The sequence below is a fragment of the Ursus maritimus genome, unplaced genomic scaffold (genome assembly GCF_017311325.1).
Source record: "Ursus maritimus isolate PB19 unplaced genomic scaffold, ASM1731132v1 scaffold_6, whole genome shotgun sequence".
Taxonomy (NCBI): Eukaryota; Metazoa; Chordata; class Mammalia; order Carnivora; family Ursidae; genus Ursus; species Ursus maritimus.
This window is the reverse complement of record NW_024426774.1, coordinates 28,676,401-28,694,336: the sequence shown is the minus strand read 5'-3', so window position 1 is coordinate 28,694,336 and position 17,936 is coordinate 28,676,401. Positions and strand designations below refer to the sequence as shown.

Genomic DNA, 17,936 nt, shown 5'->3' with positions numbered 1-17,936 from the left:
TCACTATGGTGACCTGCATGCATCTTTTTGAACTGCCCATGCTGTGTTGGGCCTTGGTGCTTTTCTATATGCCAGTGCCTTTTCTGGAGTGGCCCTCTGTTCCTGTTTTGCCCAGTCCACTTGGGAGATTTTTTTTTTTTTTTTTAATTTGACCTTCAAAATCCTGGACAAGCATTGTCTTCCTTTCTTAGAACCTTCCTCGATGACTTTTCCTCCAATGCAGAATTGACTACTCCTTCTTTTGGGGTTAGTATTATTCCTCTTGACTATTTCTGTTGGCACTGTCACACTATATTATAGTTTTTTGTTTTCATGTCTGTCTGTCATGCTTCTCTAAGGATAGGAAATGTCACTCTATCTTTATATCCTTAAGTATAACATTAGGTACTAACAAATTTCTGCTAATAAACATGTGAAAAAGATAAACTTGCAAATCTGTATTTGTCCCTAGGGTCTTTCTGTCAGGTGCCAAACCCTCAGAGGCCGAGGAGGCTATCGATTAAGAATTTTGGGTTAAGAGCTTTATTTTAGTCCCGCTCCTGCTGCTGGGTACATCTCCCTTTGAGTTTTGGGAGGATTAAATGAAATAATGTATGGAAGTCTGGCATATATCCTGAGTAAATGCTAGTTATTATATATCCAACTGCCTACTAGTTATTTTTGTCTGCAATTTATCAAACTAAAGTTACCATTTTCCTAAAGTGGAATTTATTTATTATATATTTTTCTTTTGGTTAGTGGAACAGTCTATTTACTCACTGAAATCAGTGCAATTTCCAAGTCAAAGGATATGCAGTTTTGGAGGGTTTTAAACAACCATCTTTTGATATAGTTCTACACAAATGAAACCCACTAATAGCATAACTGAGCGGCCATTTCCCCACACCTCCAACCAACAATGGGTGTTGTTAGCCTTTTGATATATACAGATCTGAAAGGTAAACAATGGTTTGATCTGTTGACTTCTTTTGTATTCTTTTGTGAGTTGCCTATTAAGTCACTTTTGAGATGTTTTTTGTATTTATTTATGAGGGTACACATACTTCTGATCTCATAGTATCATACTCTGTTGTCATCATTGGATTAAATCTCACCTGGGAAGGAGTGCAGCCTTCCAAAAGCTCATTCACATTGTTTCATTGTTTAGCATCCTACCTAGTTTTTGGTTCATTGCACATCACTTAATGCCTGTTCGTTGAATTGAGACTTCGTTATAAAGGAGATAGAATCCCACAGGGTTTGGATTTGTCCTATTTGAGTTGTTATTCTATCAGGGATTTTCTTGTTGCCAGTGTTCTGTTTATGTTGTATAGAGTCACAGACTATTGGATTTCAGTGGCAGTTCACATGAGTACAAGAACAAGTCAAAGTATACCAGTTATGTTTTAATTTAGCAGTAGTTGTCACCTAGAATTATCTGTAGTTGTAAAGACATGAGCGTTTACTTGCTTGGCATCATACCTCACTTTCGGGATGCAATGGACATACTTCCTCCTTTAGGATCCAGTAATGTTTTCAAATTAAAAGTCACATGTGTCTTTTCTGTTTGCCGTAATCACTTTGAGCTTTCAAGAGAGAGTAAGTCTCTTGTGTTGGACTTAAGCACCAGCAAAAATAAGTAGTTGCTTCAGTCTAACCAGAAGAAGTTAATTTTGAAAACTTTTGGGGTATTAGGAATCAGTAACTCTGTTGTAAAAAGAATTATATTTCCCTATTGCTTTTGGGGGTTGGGGAGATAACTGCCTAAAGATGGGGAGAGCTAGACTATGGCTGATACTCTTTATTATATATATGTCTGTCTTTCACAGGTGCACTGCTCTGTATTTATGACTCAGCTCATATTATGACGAATAGTCAAATCTATTTTGTCTCTCTTTGACATGCAGAAATACCCCAGTAATAGTTTATCATTTAATCTTCACCAAAGCTGACTTTAAGAGAAATTTATTTTCATTTAGATAGCTCTTATTAGATTGTTCTGAAGTTATTCCAATTTGTGCCAGCTCCTGGCTTAGAAGGATCTGTTTTGACACTACTACTTGAATTTGAGGCTTTTGTTTAAAGTAAGATGGACCTAGTTTTTTTCTTCCCTTCTTTTTAATTTGGAATTTTCAAATTTTACATTTGCTAAGATGATTTAGACTGAGGATTAACAAGGCAAACTACTGCCTGAGGGCCAAATTCGCCCTCTGCCTGTTTTATAAATAAAGTTTTATTGGAACATAGCCATGTCCATTCATTTCCAAATGTTCTATGGCTGCTTTGGTGTTACAAGGACAGAACTGAATGGTTGTGACAGACTATGTGGACTGCAAACTGTTGACTCTCTGGCTTTTTATAGGAAAAGTTTGCTAACTCCTGATTTAGACTAAAATTTAATACAATTAAAAAATTTGAAGAAAAAAATGATACAAACTCCATTTAAAGTGAATTTATATAAAAGATCACTATATTGTGACTAAAATTTATTATAAAATGTAGCCCTGTTTTATCTAAGAATGTGTTGAATTGTTCTTTTCTTCAGGGCCCCATCCAGTAGCCTGAGTTGTGCCTATAGGTGGTGATGCCTTGGCCAGTCCATCTCCAAGCCACTTGCCTAAGGCACTCTGCCTAGCAATAGACCTTTGTGCTCTATGTGTCAGATTCCCAGTAGCTAAGTGAAGACAGCCAGCAGGTAGACCAGTTGTCTCTAGATTTGGGGCCAAATGAAAAACTTAAAAATGCTGGCAGTCTTCTGGGTACACTGTATTTATAGACAGTAATAGAAGTAGTTAAAAGAAGGTAGAGGAGAAGTAGGAAAGGAGCTGATCCCCCTCCATCACTTTTTCTAAGTAATGGTACTCAAGAGGATAAAGTCCGCCCTATATATGGGAATGTAAATATTAACACATTTTCGACAGTAATTTGTTGGTTATATTTGATAGCATTTCTCTGCAGTTTTCTTTTCTCCTTTTTTTCTTGAAGTATAGTTGACACACAATGTTATATTAGTTTCAGGTGTATAGCGTAGTGATTTGGCAACTCTATACATTATGCTGTGCTCATCACAAGTGTAGCTGCCATCTGTCACCATACAACGCTATTACAATAACATTGTCTATATTCCCAATGCTGCACCTTTCATCGTGTGACTTATTCATTCCATAACTGGAAGGCTGTACCTCCCATTCACCTTCACCCATTTGTACCTCCCTCCCCCTGGCAACCACCAGCTTGTTCTCTGTATTTATGGGTCTGTTTCTGGTGTTTATTTTTTCATTTATTTTTTAGATTCCACACATAAGTGAAATCCTGTGGTATTTGTATGACTTATTCACTTAGCATAATACCCTGTAGGTCCATCCATGTTGTTGCAAATGCTAAGAATCCGTTCTTTTTTATGGCTGAATAATATTCTACCACATCTTTATCCCTTTATCTATTGATGGGCATATTTTGACTATTGTAAATAATGCTGCAGTAAATATAGGGGGTGCATATATCTTTTTGAATTGGTGTTTTTGTTTTCCTTGGGTAAATATCCAGTAGTGAATCATATGGTATTTCTATTTTTCATTTTTTTGAGGAGTCTCCATGTTGTTTTCCATAGCGGTTGCATCAATTTACATTCCCACTAACAGTGCATGAGGATTTCCTTTTCTTCACATCCTCACCAACATTTGTTACTTCTTGTTTTTTTGATACTAGCCACTCTGACAAGTATGAGATGATATCTCATTGGGGTTTTGATTTGTTATTTCCCTGACGGTTAGTGATGTTGTACATCTTTTCATATTTCTGTTGGCCTTTTGTTGTCTTTGGAAAAAGGTTTATTCAGGTCCTCTGCCCATTTCTAATTGGATTATTTGTTATTTTGGTGTTGAGTTGTATAAGTTACATATTTTGATATTAACCCCTTATCAGGTATATCATTTGCAAATATCTTCTTACATTCAGTGGGCCGTCTTTTTGTTTTGATGGCTTCTTTTGCTGTGCAGAAGTTTGTGTGTGTGTGTTTGTAGTTCCAGTAGTTTGTTTTTGCTTTTGTTTCCCTTGCTCAAGGCCACATATATGGAAAGGTGGTGCTAAGGCTCATGTCCGAGAAATTACTGCCTTTGTTTTCTTTAAGGAATTTTATGGTTTCAGGTCTCACATTTAGGTCTTTCTTTTTTTTTTTTTTTTTAAGATTTTATTTATTTGAGAGAGAGAGAGAACATGAGCAGGGAGCGGGGAGAGGGAGAAACAGACTCCCCGCTGAGCAGGGAGCCTGATGTGGGGCTTGATCACAGGACCCCGAGATCATGACCTGAGCAGAAGGCAGATGGTTAACCAACTGAGCCACCCAGGCGCCCCTCGCATTTAGGTCTTTAATCCATTTTGAATTTATTTTTATATATGGTATCAGAAAGTGGTCCAGTTTCATCCTTTTGCATGTAGCTGTCCAGTTTTCTCAGCACCATTTATTGAAGAGACTGTCTTTTCCCCATTGTATAATCTTATCTCTTTTGTTGTAGAGTAATTCACCATATAAGCTTAGGTTTTTTTCTGGGCTTTCTATCCTGTTCTGTTGATCTGTATGACCATTTTTATGCCACTACCATATTATTTGATTACTACAGTTTTGTAGTGTATCTTGAAATCTGGGATTGTGATACCTCCAGCTTTGTTCTTCTTTCTCAAGATTGCTTTAACTATTTGGGTTTTTGTGATTCCATACAAATTTTAGGATTACTTGTTCTAGTTCTATGAAAAATACTATTGGTATTTTGATAGGGACTTTGTTGAATCTGTAGATTGCTTTGGGTAGTATGGACATTTTAGCAATATTTGTTCTTCCAGTCCACAAGCAGTGTATATCTTTCCATTTGTGTTGTCTTCAATTTCTTTCATCAGGGTTTTATAAAAGTTCTCAGAGTACAGGTCTTTCACCTCCTTGGTTAAGTTTATTCCTAGGTAATCTGTTCTTTTTGGTGCAACTGTAAATTGGGTTGTGTTCTTAATTTCTCTTTCTGTTACTTTGTTATTAGTGTATAGAAACACAACAGGTTTCTGTATTTTAATTTTGTATCCTGCAGTGTTGTTGCAGTCATTTATTAGTTCTAGTATTCTGTAGAGTCTTTAGAGTTTTCTATTTTTAGTAACATGTCATCTGCAAATAGTGACAGTTTAACTTTTTTCTTATCTGTGTGGACGCCTTTTATTTCTTGTCTGATTGCTGTGGTGAGGATTTCCAGTACTGTGTTGAATAAAAGTGGGGAGAGAGGACCTGTCATGTTCCTAAAAGCTTTTCCTCATTGAGTGTTGTGTTAGCTGTGGGTTTGTCATATATGGCCTTTATTATCTTGATGTACATTCCTTCTAAACCCACTTTATTGAGGGTTTTTATCATGAACAGATGTTGAGTTTTTTCAAATGCTTTTTCTTGCATCTATTGAGATGATCGTATGGTTTTTATCTTTCATTTTGTTAATGTGATTGATCACGTTGATTGATTTGTGGGTATTGAACCATCCTTGCATCCATGGAATAAATCTCACTTAATCGAGGTGAATGATTCTTTTAGTGTATTGTTGAATTTGGTTTGCTAATATTGTGTTGAGGATTTTTGCAAATATGCTCATTAGGGATATTGCCTGTAGTTTTCTTTTTTTGTAAAGTCTTTGTCTGATTTTGGTTTTGGAGTAATAATGCTGGCCTCATAGAATGAATTTGGAAGCTTTCCCTCCTCTTCTAGTTTTTGGAATTGTTTGAAGAGAATGAGTATCAATTTTTAATATTTGGTACAATTCGCCAGTAAATCCATCTGGTCTTGGATTTTTGTTGTTGTTGTTGTTAAAGATTTTATTTATTTATTTGACAGAGATAGAGACAGCCAGCGAGAGAGGGAACACAAGCAGGGGGAGTGGGAGAGGAAGAAGCAGGCTCATAGTGGAGGAGCCTGATGTGGGGCTCGATCCCAGAACACCGGGATCACGCCCTGAGTTGAAGGCAGATGCTTAACGACTGCACCACCCAGGCGCCCGTGGACTTTTGTTTGTTTAGGGTTTTTGATTACCGATTCAGTTTTGTTACTAGTAATCAGTGTGTTCAGATTTTCTGTTTCTTCCCGATTCAGTTTTGGAAGATAGTATGTTTCTAGGAATTTTCCCACCTCTTCTAGGTTTTCCAGTTTGTTGGCATATAATTTTTTGTAGTAGTCTCTTACAGTTCTTCATATTTTTCTTTATTGTAATGGGCATTTCTAAAAATTAGTGTTAGGGCCTAGAATGGAAGGTCATTGTAGGGTGGAGAGAAACTTGGATGTGTAATATTTATTTTAATAATTCACACCTATGAATTATGAATTAGTTAGATGTAGAACAAATTTATTTTATGAAAGATAGTATTGCCTAGAGAAATATATGTCACTACAAGTTTTTGTTTACTGTTATCTACTATTTATTTTCTGAAATTGTCTTTTGGTGATAGACTGGTAATAGCTTTCATGACCCAGCAGTAAAAATCAGGAGTCTGTTCTTGACTTCTTATGCCTTGGAGAGGTTTGTTAATTGTTTGTTAATATAATACAAGTTCACATAAAAGCCACAATATGCCAGGAAATTGTATTTTTATTATATACTGAGAGTATTCATAAGTATCAGGAAATAATTCAAAAAAATTACCAGGGTTAATTATTTTACTCTAATTTTAGTAGTTTTGAAAATGTTTGCCAACACTTAATTACTCCATTAATATTAAATTACAGAAAAATTTGAAAAGATCTTCAAATACAAAAAATTAAATTGATACTATTCCATTTAACTCCTGACCTTGAAAATCTTCATACCACATCTTTCTGTTCTGAGAGCAAAATTCCAAAATAGTAGTTTAATATTCAAGACATATTCAGATATTTATCTACTTTGGTATAATTCATATTTTCTAATTTAGTTGGATCTGGTTCTTTTTTTCTGCAGAAACTATTTTTCAATAGAATTTGCATTTATAACTGCTTTATAATTCACATTAAAAGTATTTGATTTGAAGAAGTGTCAAAATAAGCAGATCCAAATTTTACATCTTAGGTAACACCTTACTTATTTGAATATTTTTGCTTTGTAATTTTTTTATATTTATTGCTTTCAGTTCTATTTTTATTGTGTTTTGTGTTTCGATTATTTTAAGAATTTAAACATTAAAACTATTGCTCTTTAAGTCAATATTTGAAAATCATGTCATTCAAACTATTGCAAATGATGTGATTTATAAGGAACCATAATTATGTTTGAATTTCACTTTCTTTTGAACGTCTTGAGTATAAAGAATATTAATGGAGTCAGAGCATAAATTAGGATACAAATCAGAAATAGATGAAAAGCATTTCTTAATTGCTTTTCCTAGCCTTCTTTCTGACACTGAGCTTTGAATTTGGGATTTTTAAAAGATTTCCTGGCTAGTTAGAGATCTGTGCCAGTGGGTGTCAGATATGGCTAACAGAAAAGTCCAGTAGCAGGAATAGTCCGAATTTCCTGGCCTCCTGGTTAGTTTTGCCCTTACCTGTGTTGGACGTTGCTTTCTGTGAAATTAGTTAAACTGGTGAATGTTCTGTGCAGAGAATGATTGATACGTTTAGGACTCCAGAAAAGAATTAACAAATCACATCGCCGTATCTGATTCTTATTGCTTTTCAGTTTACCCAGTGTTTTCTAGCTTTTTTCTTTTTCTTGTTCAGAAAGACCTTGAATTACCTGTGTTACTTGTTTTCAGTTTCAGCTTTCTGGCTGAGTTATATATGTAGTCACAGACAGTAGTGTCTTGTCTTCACGTCTTCAGCTCCTTAGACTAGAGATTACAGTCAGGCGTGTATTATTTCTCAGTTACCATTTTATTTATATGAGGAGAACTAAAACTCCTCATTACTTGTTCTGGAGAAAAGTAGAAAGATGTGGTTACTTCTTTTTGGGAGCTATGTCCCAAATGTTCTTCTAGCCTTTCTAGAGGAATGTTCTGAATATTTTTGGATACGTCTATTGGCTGACTGCTTTGCTAAGTGATTTCCACGGACTACTTCATTTAATCCTCACAGCAATCCTCTAGATTTTATTAATATTCCTGCCGTTTCATGAATGGGTAGACAGCAGCCCAGCAGAGGCCTTAGCTCACAGAACCTGTACACACTGGTGCGAGGACGTAAGACAGGCGTGTGCAAGGGACCCTTGGCTCTGCGTTTCTCCTGGTAAGCTGTGCAGGTGTTTTGTCTGTGGGCTTGGAGATCTTGGCTCCTTTCCCTCTTTCAGATTTTTATAATTTTTGTTTTTAATCTCCTGTATCTTGTTTATACTTTGCTCCTGGGAAAGATTCCTGAGAATGACTGATTTTGAGACTTACTACCTACTCACGGCAGGGAAGGAAGTGGTCATGAGGTAGCTGTGAGTATTCTCATTGTAAATCATGTGACTGGAGCCCAGGATTGATTGAGTCAACTTCTTCCCCCTGTCCTCACTGTGTTACTTCGGCACTTCGTCAGCAGCGAGGGAAACAATAAAGTAAATACTGTAATGCTTAATCATTTTCCTGCTTATAAATGGGCTCATATCAAAAATTCCATTCTGAGAAGGGCATTTGACAGAGCTGTTACCTCCTTTGGAAAGGTATGGTGGAAAACGGATAGATTACAAAATAATTTTAGGCCGCCCAGAATCTTCACTAGCTCTTCACTTTGCATTTGAACATTTGGATCCTTCAAATTTAGAAATGGTGGATTAAATGGAGGAAGGATTAGGTTTTCTGACATACTTAATATTGCAGTTGTTTATTTTAATTAAGCTAAATTAAAGCAAGAAATCCTTAATAGCCTGTATTTCATTGCGCATTCCTAACTGCGAGACTTCTGAAAGTGCTTTGACATGTCTGTGGTACTTTTACCGTGAGAAATGTTCAACAAAGAAATGCTTCTCTCCTTCTCTTCTTCCTCCCCCTGCCCCCCCAATAAAATTTAAGCATAGACAAAATCTTCCCTCTGGCCCAGTTTAGTACCATAAGCATCTAATCACACCACGTCTGCTCTCAAGGTTATAAATGCAGTTTTTCTAAATGAGGTGACGTTTCTAAAGAGTAAATTTAATCTGTCTCTGAGGTTTTATCTTTTTAAAGTTCATTTTTCCTTCCAAAAGGGTGTATTGTTTTTTGGAATTTATAGGGCAATTGTGAAACCATCTATTGTGTGCTCTGTGGAGCTCTTTTCCTATTTCTTCCTTGTCCTCCTGCCTGGTCTTTCTGTTCCTTGCTCCTTTTAGGTCATTGATCTGCTTGCTACTCTTTTGTTATCCTAGGGGTTTTGTATTTCGTAGTCACTCCATTGTTTTACAAATCTTGTCAACAAGATTACTTATCTTACTTTATTAATCTCACACTGACTTCCTAGACTGGGCTCTTCAGTGGACTTTTTCAGAACTCCGTTGTTGACTTCTTTGACAAATAACTTTATATCTTGTCATGTCATCTTCTGTTCGCCTTCAGATTATTTTTGCTTTTTAGCTCTTTAAAAAAAAGAAAATTTCTCTCCTGCAAGAAGTCAAGAAAAAATTTATATCCTCCCAATATGGTTACCCCAGGCTCTAAGACTTGGGCTCTGGTCTTAGAAGTGTTCAACTGTGGCTTGGCAGACATCTATAAATGCCGCTGGAGTAGGTAAGTCTGAACGTGCCCTTTGGCTGTGCAGTTCTGTCCTTCTAGAGCCCTTGCATTATAACCTTATGTGACCTCGCAGCCCCGCACTGGTGTGTGTGTGTGTTTTGATTTGCCTTCTTAAAGAAACCATGGATCATCTTGGTTGAGATGATTCATAGATTCATACAATTTACAAATAAGAGACCTTTACAAATGATATCATTTAATCACCTGTTTCACTGGTGTGGAAATAGGCATCTGTGGGTTTAGTGACTGCTCTCCTGTTCAATGTCATTGGCAGGGCTGGGAGAGAACTCTGAGTCCTGCTTTCTAGTTCAGTATTTTTCTATCCCAGTTGACTCTTGGAAAATTTTCTGATTCCAGATACTTTTGACTAAGGCGTGATTCCTAGTTTCATCCCCAAATCTGAAAGTATTTCGCTGGTACGGGTAATAATTGCTGCAGAATTTTCTAATTTAATTTTCTAATTGAAGCCAGTGACCTGGGTGCTGAGGATGGGTTTGTGCTTTGTTGGCACACAAAAGAAGTATCTGACATTATTTCTGCCCTTAACGACTGTGAGAACTTAGTTGAATTTATTAAAAATTAACTCAAACTGGGGCTCCTGGGTGGCTCAGTTGGTTAAGTTTCCTCCTCTTGATATGGCTTAGGTCATAATCTCAGGGTTGTGAGATCACGCTCTGAGCTGGGCGTGGAGCCTGCTTGAGATTCTCTCTCTCCCTCCTACTATGTTCCTCCCACCCCACACCCCCGCCCAGCTCTCTCTCTCTCAAAAAAAACTTAACCCAAACTTTCTTTTTTCTTTCTCTGCTGTTTTTCTTTTGAAATTGTGCCTCACCCCCACTTTAAAAAATATCTGGATTATCTTTTCTTTTACTACTGTGAGACAGACATCTATTGCTCTCTAGTCATGTGTCAGGCATGAGTGTTAAGGACTCAGAGTAGGGGGGGTGCTGCATGTGGGTTGGGGATCCAGCTGGCAAGCCATGCAGTGCACTTTATGCAGTGATCTCAGTCAGGCCTGCTTTGCCTCCCCGTGTGACTTTAGGCAATGTCCAAACACATTTGTCCTTGTCACAAGTGGATGAGGTCAGGGGCAGTGCTAGCAGCATTCTGAGTAGAGGCCAGTGTTGCTGTTCAGCACGCCACAGTGCCCAGGACTGCTCCCACAACAAAGAACTGTGTGACTGCACGTGTCAATACTATCAAGGTGGGGAGACCTAGGTATACGGTGATAATTGCTGTATTCAAAGCAGCTACCATGTTCTTGGTGTGTTCTGTGCCTGGCACTGTCTTGTGATGGAGGTGTGGATAAATTACTATCACCCCTAGTTTGGTTTAGGGGTCTGGGAAGGCTGAGTTGAATCTGGAGGACAAGAAGAAGAAGGGACAGGCATACCAAGCAGAGGGCATGGTGGGAGCCACCATCTGGAGGTGACAGCCCCAGCTGGGACCCCGTAGGTTCACTATGGCTACAAGTTGAGAGAGAAAGCGGAAGGTGAGAGAGAATGTCACTCAAGAAGAGGGTGAGGAAGTAGCGAAGTGGAAGCCATGGTAAAGACCATGTTTGGTCATTATGTAAAGGCTGTAGGAAACCAAAGAGAGGTTTTAAGTGGATCATTATCTGTTCAGGTTTGTCTTTTGGAAGGATAACGTCAGTGTTTCAAGAAGAACTAGTTGGAAAAGGGCAACTAGGGAGAAGTTGACTCAGAGGCTGGGGCACTCATTCAGATAAGAAACGAGCCAGGAAGTTACAGTAAGATTGGGAAAATGGTTGAATTTCAGAGATATGAAGGAGGGGGAACCTCTTGGTTGGGCAGCAGGGAAGAGAGGAGGAAGGGTCGGGTCACTGATCCCTGACTTGGGCAAGCGTAGAACACGTACCCCTCCCCAAAGGGACATACACAGGTCTTGTTAACAGCAACCGCGTCGAGCCTTAAACCCAGCATCTTTGGGGGGATACCTGCCTTTCCTGGCCGCTCTGGATGCAGCCCCTCTGATGCCAAGGTTAAGCCTGCCATGGTAGCACATCCGCGCACAAAGATGGAGCAAGAACGGGGCCGTCGCAATAAAAGCTGCACCTGCGAAGGAGGGGAGAACGGAACGCAGTAGCTAGTTTCACGTCCCGCTGGGGGAGACTAACAGGACCCTGCGCCCCGGCCGCCGCACGAGCTCCTCGGTTGGCCAGCTTGGCTGCTTTTGGTGGTGTTCTCTGAGAGGATCTCTCTTGTCCGTTGTCCTTTGTAGCTCATCGGGGAGGGTGTTTACTGCCTGTTGCCGCTCACGGGTCACCTCCTCAGAGGGCTTTTCTTTGACCTCCGACATAAGCCCCGCATCCCGGTGTTGAATTGCCGTGCGGTAGCTGCCCGCCGGCGCGCGTTATCTGCAGGGCGCTAGTTCAGTCACTGGTTTTACTTTTCTGGCCCCTTCTGCCGGAATGTCAGGTCATGAGGGGAGGGGGCTCTGGCTGGAGTGCTCGCTCTGAGTCCGTAATACCTGGAGTATCTGGCTCCTGTGTTTTGAAAGAATGGATCCATGAATGAGAAAGGTATAGAATGCTGGAGGAATAGGATTTAAAAAAAACCCCTTTATTTCTGGTGGGAGAGAGGAAGATGAGTTCAGGTTTGGGTATGATGAGTTTTAGCAATACTCAGGTACAGATGGCCAAGAGGCCATTGAACACGCAGGTGACGCTCGGGAGGGCCGTTGCAGTGGAGCCGGCGAATGTGTGCCGAGCCCTTCCTCAGCCCCCGGCTCCGGTCTCAGCCCCTTCCCGATCTTAGCAAAGGCACGCTGTACGTTCGTGGCAGCAGAGGCGAAAAATGGTGGGGTGGGACCGTTCAGAGAGCTCGCGTGGCAAAAACAACAGGGACAGAACCCCCGGGGGACATCGGGATAGCAGAGCTGAGCAGAGGGAGGGGGCAAACAGAGGGCCGGGGGGAAGCTCAGGGCGGGGGTCCGGTAGGGATCCAGCCGAGGGGGCGCGGGTGGAGACCTCACCCGGTGTCTCGCAGGGATCTGGAAAGTGTGCCTGGACCTCAGCGTCAGAGTGACCTGGGAAGAGCTGTTTGTGGAAACTCTGGGGAAACGAAACTGATGGAGGGTCGGAGAATTTAGAGTTGCCCCTGAGAAAGAGCGGGCAGGAGGAAGAGTTTGAAAATGCAGCGAGGGGAGGACATGGTTGCCGTGTGATCGCGCGTGGGGGGTGGAGATTGATGGCAGCCAGAGCGCCGGGAGAGGAGTGTTCTCACACACCTCTCAGCCAGCCGGTTTCGTTGTAATTCCTGTGAACCTGTAGATTTTGCTGTGCTGCCCTTTTCCTGGGGGGCGGGAGGCGGTGGTAGCACCTTATCAGCCGCATAGCTTCCCATCTCAGGATGCTTGGGGGACCGGCCGCCCGGCTCCAGGCTCTGCTGCCCTCAGCCCCAGGGCAGGGTTCTAGGGAGAACTCGTTTGCTGCTTTCGCTGGGATGAGCTGTTAGTTTTGCGGTTTTCCAGGTTGCTGTGGCTTACTTCCCCCCAGCCTGGCGTTCTGGTTGCATGAAAGCCAGCTTTCAGAGGTCGGCAGGCTACCAGCAGATGCCGTGGCTCAGCAGAGCCCACAACTGCACATTTAGTACGGAAACCTAAATTACCTCTGGAACCTAGGAGTTTAAGAATGCGCATGTCTTTTTATTTATATTTTTGCAGTGACAGACATTAGGTTCCCAACTGGGGAGGGTACAGCTAGTGTTTTTAGAACGTGCCGTTCAAATGTGAAGTATACCTCAGTCTCCTGTTGCATGGAGGCTAGAACTATTCACCTTGCTTGACAATTCCTGAGTCTATGTCTAGCTTCAACATGCCTAGAGATAATGGAGTCAGGGTATATAGAGAATGAAGTATTTTTCTCTTTGTTGCTTTTGAGAGAAAACACATTTGATAGAATTAAAAAATGGCTCTAGCCTCTGGAGCCAAAGAAGTTCATCTCTTGATAATGTGCTTAAAAATGTGAAGAAATTGTGTGATAGCATATGAAAAAGCTACAAAATACAAAAGTCTACAAAACAGTTATGTGTAGTTTTCTTTTAAAACTAGCCTACTTCATCAAAGGCAATATAGTTATGCCGTCAGCAAAGTGAAGTGTGTTCAATCAAGGTGACCGGACCAGACATCTCATTCTTGCCAGAACAAAATGGCATGCAGTCGGGGAAGGACTCGGTGGGGAAGGACCATTCAGGAGGAAAGGCATGGTTGTCTACGTTCTGCAAAGATGGTAACATTTGGTACTCAGGTTTTCAATAATACCTTTGAGTACATGACTGATAAAGAGGCATTTAGCTCCTTCAAAGACCAAACTTCTTGGTGTTTCTCAGATTTTTGTTGTTAGGACTTCTTTGTACTCTTGAAATTCACTGAAGACCCCAAAGAGCTTTTGTTTACATAGGTCATATTGATGGATAATTACTATATTAAATAAAAATTTTTAAAATTTACCAATTCATTTAAAAATACCAGTAAGAAATTCATTAATGTTTACACAAATAGCATATTTTTATGAAAAATAACTATTTTAAAAAATTTAGTGGGAAACAATGGCATTCCTGTGCATTTTTGTTAATCTTATTAATACTTGGCTTAGTTCAAGAGAGCTAGAGTCTTAAATCTGCTTCTGCATTCGGTCTGTCATTTGGAATATTTCACTATAAGTCATGAAAGAATGAAAGTGAAAAAGGCAAATCTTGTCTTGGTATCTCTGAGAAAATAATTGTAAGCTCATGGACCCTAAGAGCGTTTCAGGGACCTCCTGGCAGGGGTGCCTGGGCCACACTTTGAGAACCACTGGGCTAAACCATACATTCTTGAAAGCAGAGACCATTGCCTTGGTTTTTCTCTTCTGTTCCTTGGGGCCTGGTAAATATTCGTTATATCAACTCCTCATATATGTTTACTGATTCAGCTTTCCTCTGTAAAAATCCAGAGAGAGGACCCATCTGGTGAATTGGGACTGAACTCCCTTTCCAGGATGCCTTCCTCCTTAATTAGTCATGCCATAAGACTCCATCTCAGGCCTTTGACTCAGCAGCCAGAGAGGTGCCACTGGACTCTTTTCCCTGTGTCTGATGACATTGCAGACTGGTTACAAATCAAGATAAGTAGTTGAGGGAAAAAATATTCCCTTTATAGTACAGTGAGTTCTAGGAAGTCTTGGAGGTTGCTGGGGGAAAGGAGCTAGAATCGTTTCCTAGAAACAGAGTGGGAAAGTCTCTGAGCAAGTGTGAGGGGCCTGCTGGCACATGGGATCCACTTTGCTCTCCAGGAAGCATATGTGCTCTTGCAGTTCGAGTTTTCTGCACTGAGGCAATGAATGGCAGGTGGCTTGAAGAGCGAGTGGGAAGCCGTCCTCAGCTCTCCAAGCAACAGTGTTCTCATGTGCCAAATGTGATGTTCATGTTTCTCCAGACTTGGGGTAGAAATCTGCAAACTTAGGCTGAAAATATGCATACTGTTAGTATTAAGTTTACAGACTTTTGATAAAATGTAGATAAACAATATCAAAAGGTATCTTAACAGTTACGCAGTAAATTTTGCCCAAGACAAAGATGTGTACAACTTAGGATATTTACATTGGAGCAAATTTACTTATCGGCCGGGTGAGGAAAGTCTTCAGGAATATAGTAGCATAAAAGCAGTTGTTTTTGCATTTGACTTGCAAGGAAATGGAAGGAAAAACATGTTAAAACCAGCATGATTTTGACTGCTTTATCTGAATGAGTAGTGGCATTTTCTAACTGCTTGTCTCTTGGGCACATAAATCACTGTGGTGCATTCTTACTAATAGTCTTTGAACTTCTTTCTCTGTCCTTTTCTTCCGGGCTGCATATTGCTGCCTTTAGCGCTTCAGCATGGAAGGGATCTCAAATGTCATTCAGAACGGCCTCCGCCACACCTTTGGAAATTCAGGTGGAGAGAAACAGGTGCTGGGTTATCCTTATTTTCCTCATTCTCTGCCTTTTCATTTCCTGTGTAAGTGAAGGTCCTGAAAGCTGGCAGTGTTACTAATTTACTAAGACTATTGCTTAAAAGAGAGAAGTGAAAGTTCATCATTTTTATAGTCTCGATAATGCATACAATTCCCTTTAGGAAAAAGCATCTTTCCAATTGGACAGTAGACTAAATGCACTCTTAATACTGTCTTAGAGCTCCAATTTCCACTACCTTTAAACAAACTGCACTGACATAGGAAGGAGTTGCACATGCAGCATAATAACTAAACTAGAATGTACTACGCGAATTCTAAAAGTTTGAGAAGCAAGATGTCATTTTGCAGGGGGAAGAAAGCTGATGTTGCTGTCTTTCTGACTAGAGTTCTAGGTCAAACATGTCAGTAAGAGTATATATATCTTGCCTCCTTTTAAATGACATTCAGGTGTTTTTAAGGTGTATCGTGGAGTCAGCCAACTCACTTGTCTGCCAAGTGAGGCATGTGACGTGATTTATACAAAATTATACCTGGATAGAAGTACACGGTCAAATGTGTAGCAATTTGCTTTATATTAACATTTTTGTGTAATAATTTAAGAGGGATCACGAACATGGGAAACACATCTACATGAATGAGTGTGCTTAAAATTACTTTTCACAATTTGAAATTTTCACTTTACAAAGAAAACTTTCTAATGTAGCTCTTAAGTGAAGACTGAGAAAGTGTGCAGAATGTAGCTTTTGGCAGTTTATCAAAAGAAAGCATTTGAGGGTAGGATTTTCACTAATAGATAGTTTCTGTATTACCCCAAGAAGGGCAATAATCAATATTAAATAATTCTTCACATTGACATTTCCAGGTCCATTAAGGGATGGTCTAAATTTTTTTTTTTTTTTAAATTCTGGCACCTCTACCTCTCTCAGACTCACAGGATGGCATAATAGCTTCCAGGCTGACCCACACACGCCAGTGGGACAGGAAGCCCGAGAGCGTAGCCGGTAGCGTGCTGGCTGGGCGCAGCTTCCTGATGCTCTCAGAGGCCAGCTTGCCTGACAGGCTATTTGTGAAGCCCCGGGGGGGGCTTGTTTCTGGCTTCCTGTGTATTCTTCACAGAGAAACATTCGGTTCTACAATTGGGTATCACCTTGGAGACGTCCACACCAAAAAGCTGGTGGGAATTGTTTCTTAAACATGGAGTAATTCACTTTTCCGTACCTAGGGAGCCAGTTCCTTGTCTTTTGATTATGAGGTCACCCAAGGATGAAATCACTCACGGAGGGTGAGGAATAGAGCGGAGATTTAGAGCAAGGACTAAGTAACGGGTGGTTCTCAGAAGATTCTGAGTGAAAACCAGTAGATCTTCAGAGGCGCACATGCAGACCACACTGAATTATATCGTTTTTGGTGGAGTGGTCAGAACAGGAACATCTGGACAGTAATTTTTAGATTCTGCTTTCATGGGACATATTTATAGGCCATAACTCTGATACTTGTGAGCCTTTACGGTAGTGAACGAGGCCATTCGTCTCAGTATCAGATGTGAATTTTTATTCAGTAGGCCATTCTCTCCTTTCACTTTTCTCTTTTCCTTTAATGCTTTTAAACCTCCTAAATAATTTCAAATAATAATAATAATACCCTTCTAAAATCGGAATGTGTGTCTATGTCAGCTTCTGGAAGAAGCTGGTATGTGTTTTTTAAAGTTGTCAAGTTATCCAACGTGACCATTTTGTTCATCCTGGAAAAAAATGGTCTGAAACAGAATTATTTGGCTGTTGAGTATGATTTGGTTTATGCAGAACTGTTGCAACTACGTTTTTAGTGTTAAATTACTATTTCCAAAGTATGTTGAAAATATACAAGGAGAATGTTAGATAAGACTTTAATAACAAATTGAACAGATCACCCTCAGACCTACTTTTGTGACATTTTCAATAACTGAAAGGTGAAAAAAATGGATATTTATGTTAACATTGGGCTGGAATGAAGCAGATAGAGGTGGGCAAAAAAATGAGCTCCTGCTGAGATAGTAAGATACCTCGTGTTTCATGTTATAAAATAGACCTTTAGTAACTGTATCAAATTTTTGCAGATAAGGTCATTCAGATTTAAGTGACTTTTTTTTTTTTTTTGACTTGGCAGTACTTGACAACAGTCATTCCTTATGAGAAAAAAAACGGACCACCATCTGTTGAAGATCTTCAAATATTAACAAAAAGTGAGCAAAGACGAACTTAAACTCTTACCGTATTTACTTTTGCTGATTCTAAATACTGATTTGGTTGGTTGATTGTTGCTGTTTTGTTATTGTTTTCTTTTGTCA

At 39.9% G+C, this 17,936-nt stretch overlaps 1 protein-coding gene across 8 annotated transcripts in view; it reads left to right on the top strand.

Annotated features, from left to right (window-relative positions):
- The window catches only part of FEZ2 (fasciculation and elongation protein zeta 2), a 50,295-nt gene that overhangs the window by 17,182 nt on the left and 15,177 nt on the right, over positions 1 to 17,936 (top strand). For 4 of the 8 annotated variants that reach the window (XM_040623091.1, XM_040623092.1, XM_040623093.1 and 1 more), the window contains exons 6-7: positions 15,525 to 15,605; positions 17,756 to 17,831. The exons of 3 other annotated variants lie outside the window; for them this stretch is intronic. In XM_040623091.1, coding sequence (XP_040479025.1) covers positions 15,525 to 15,605; positions 17,756 to 17,831 — 157 coding nt within the window. The remainder of the gene's footprint in view (positions 1 to 15,524; positions 15,606 to 17,755; positions 17,832 to 17,936) is intronic. One more of the 8 variants, XM_040623095.1, reaches the window with a different exon arrangement.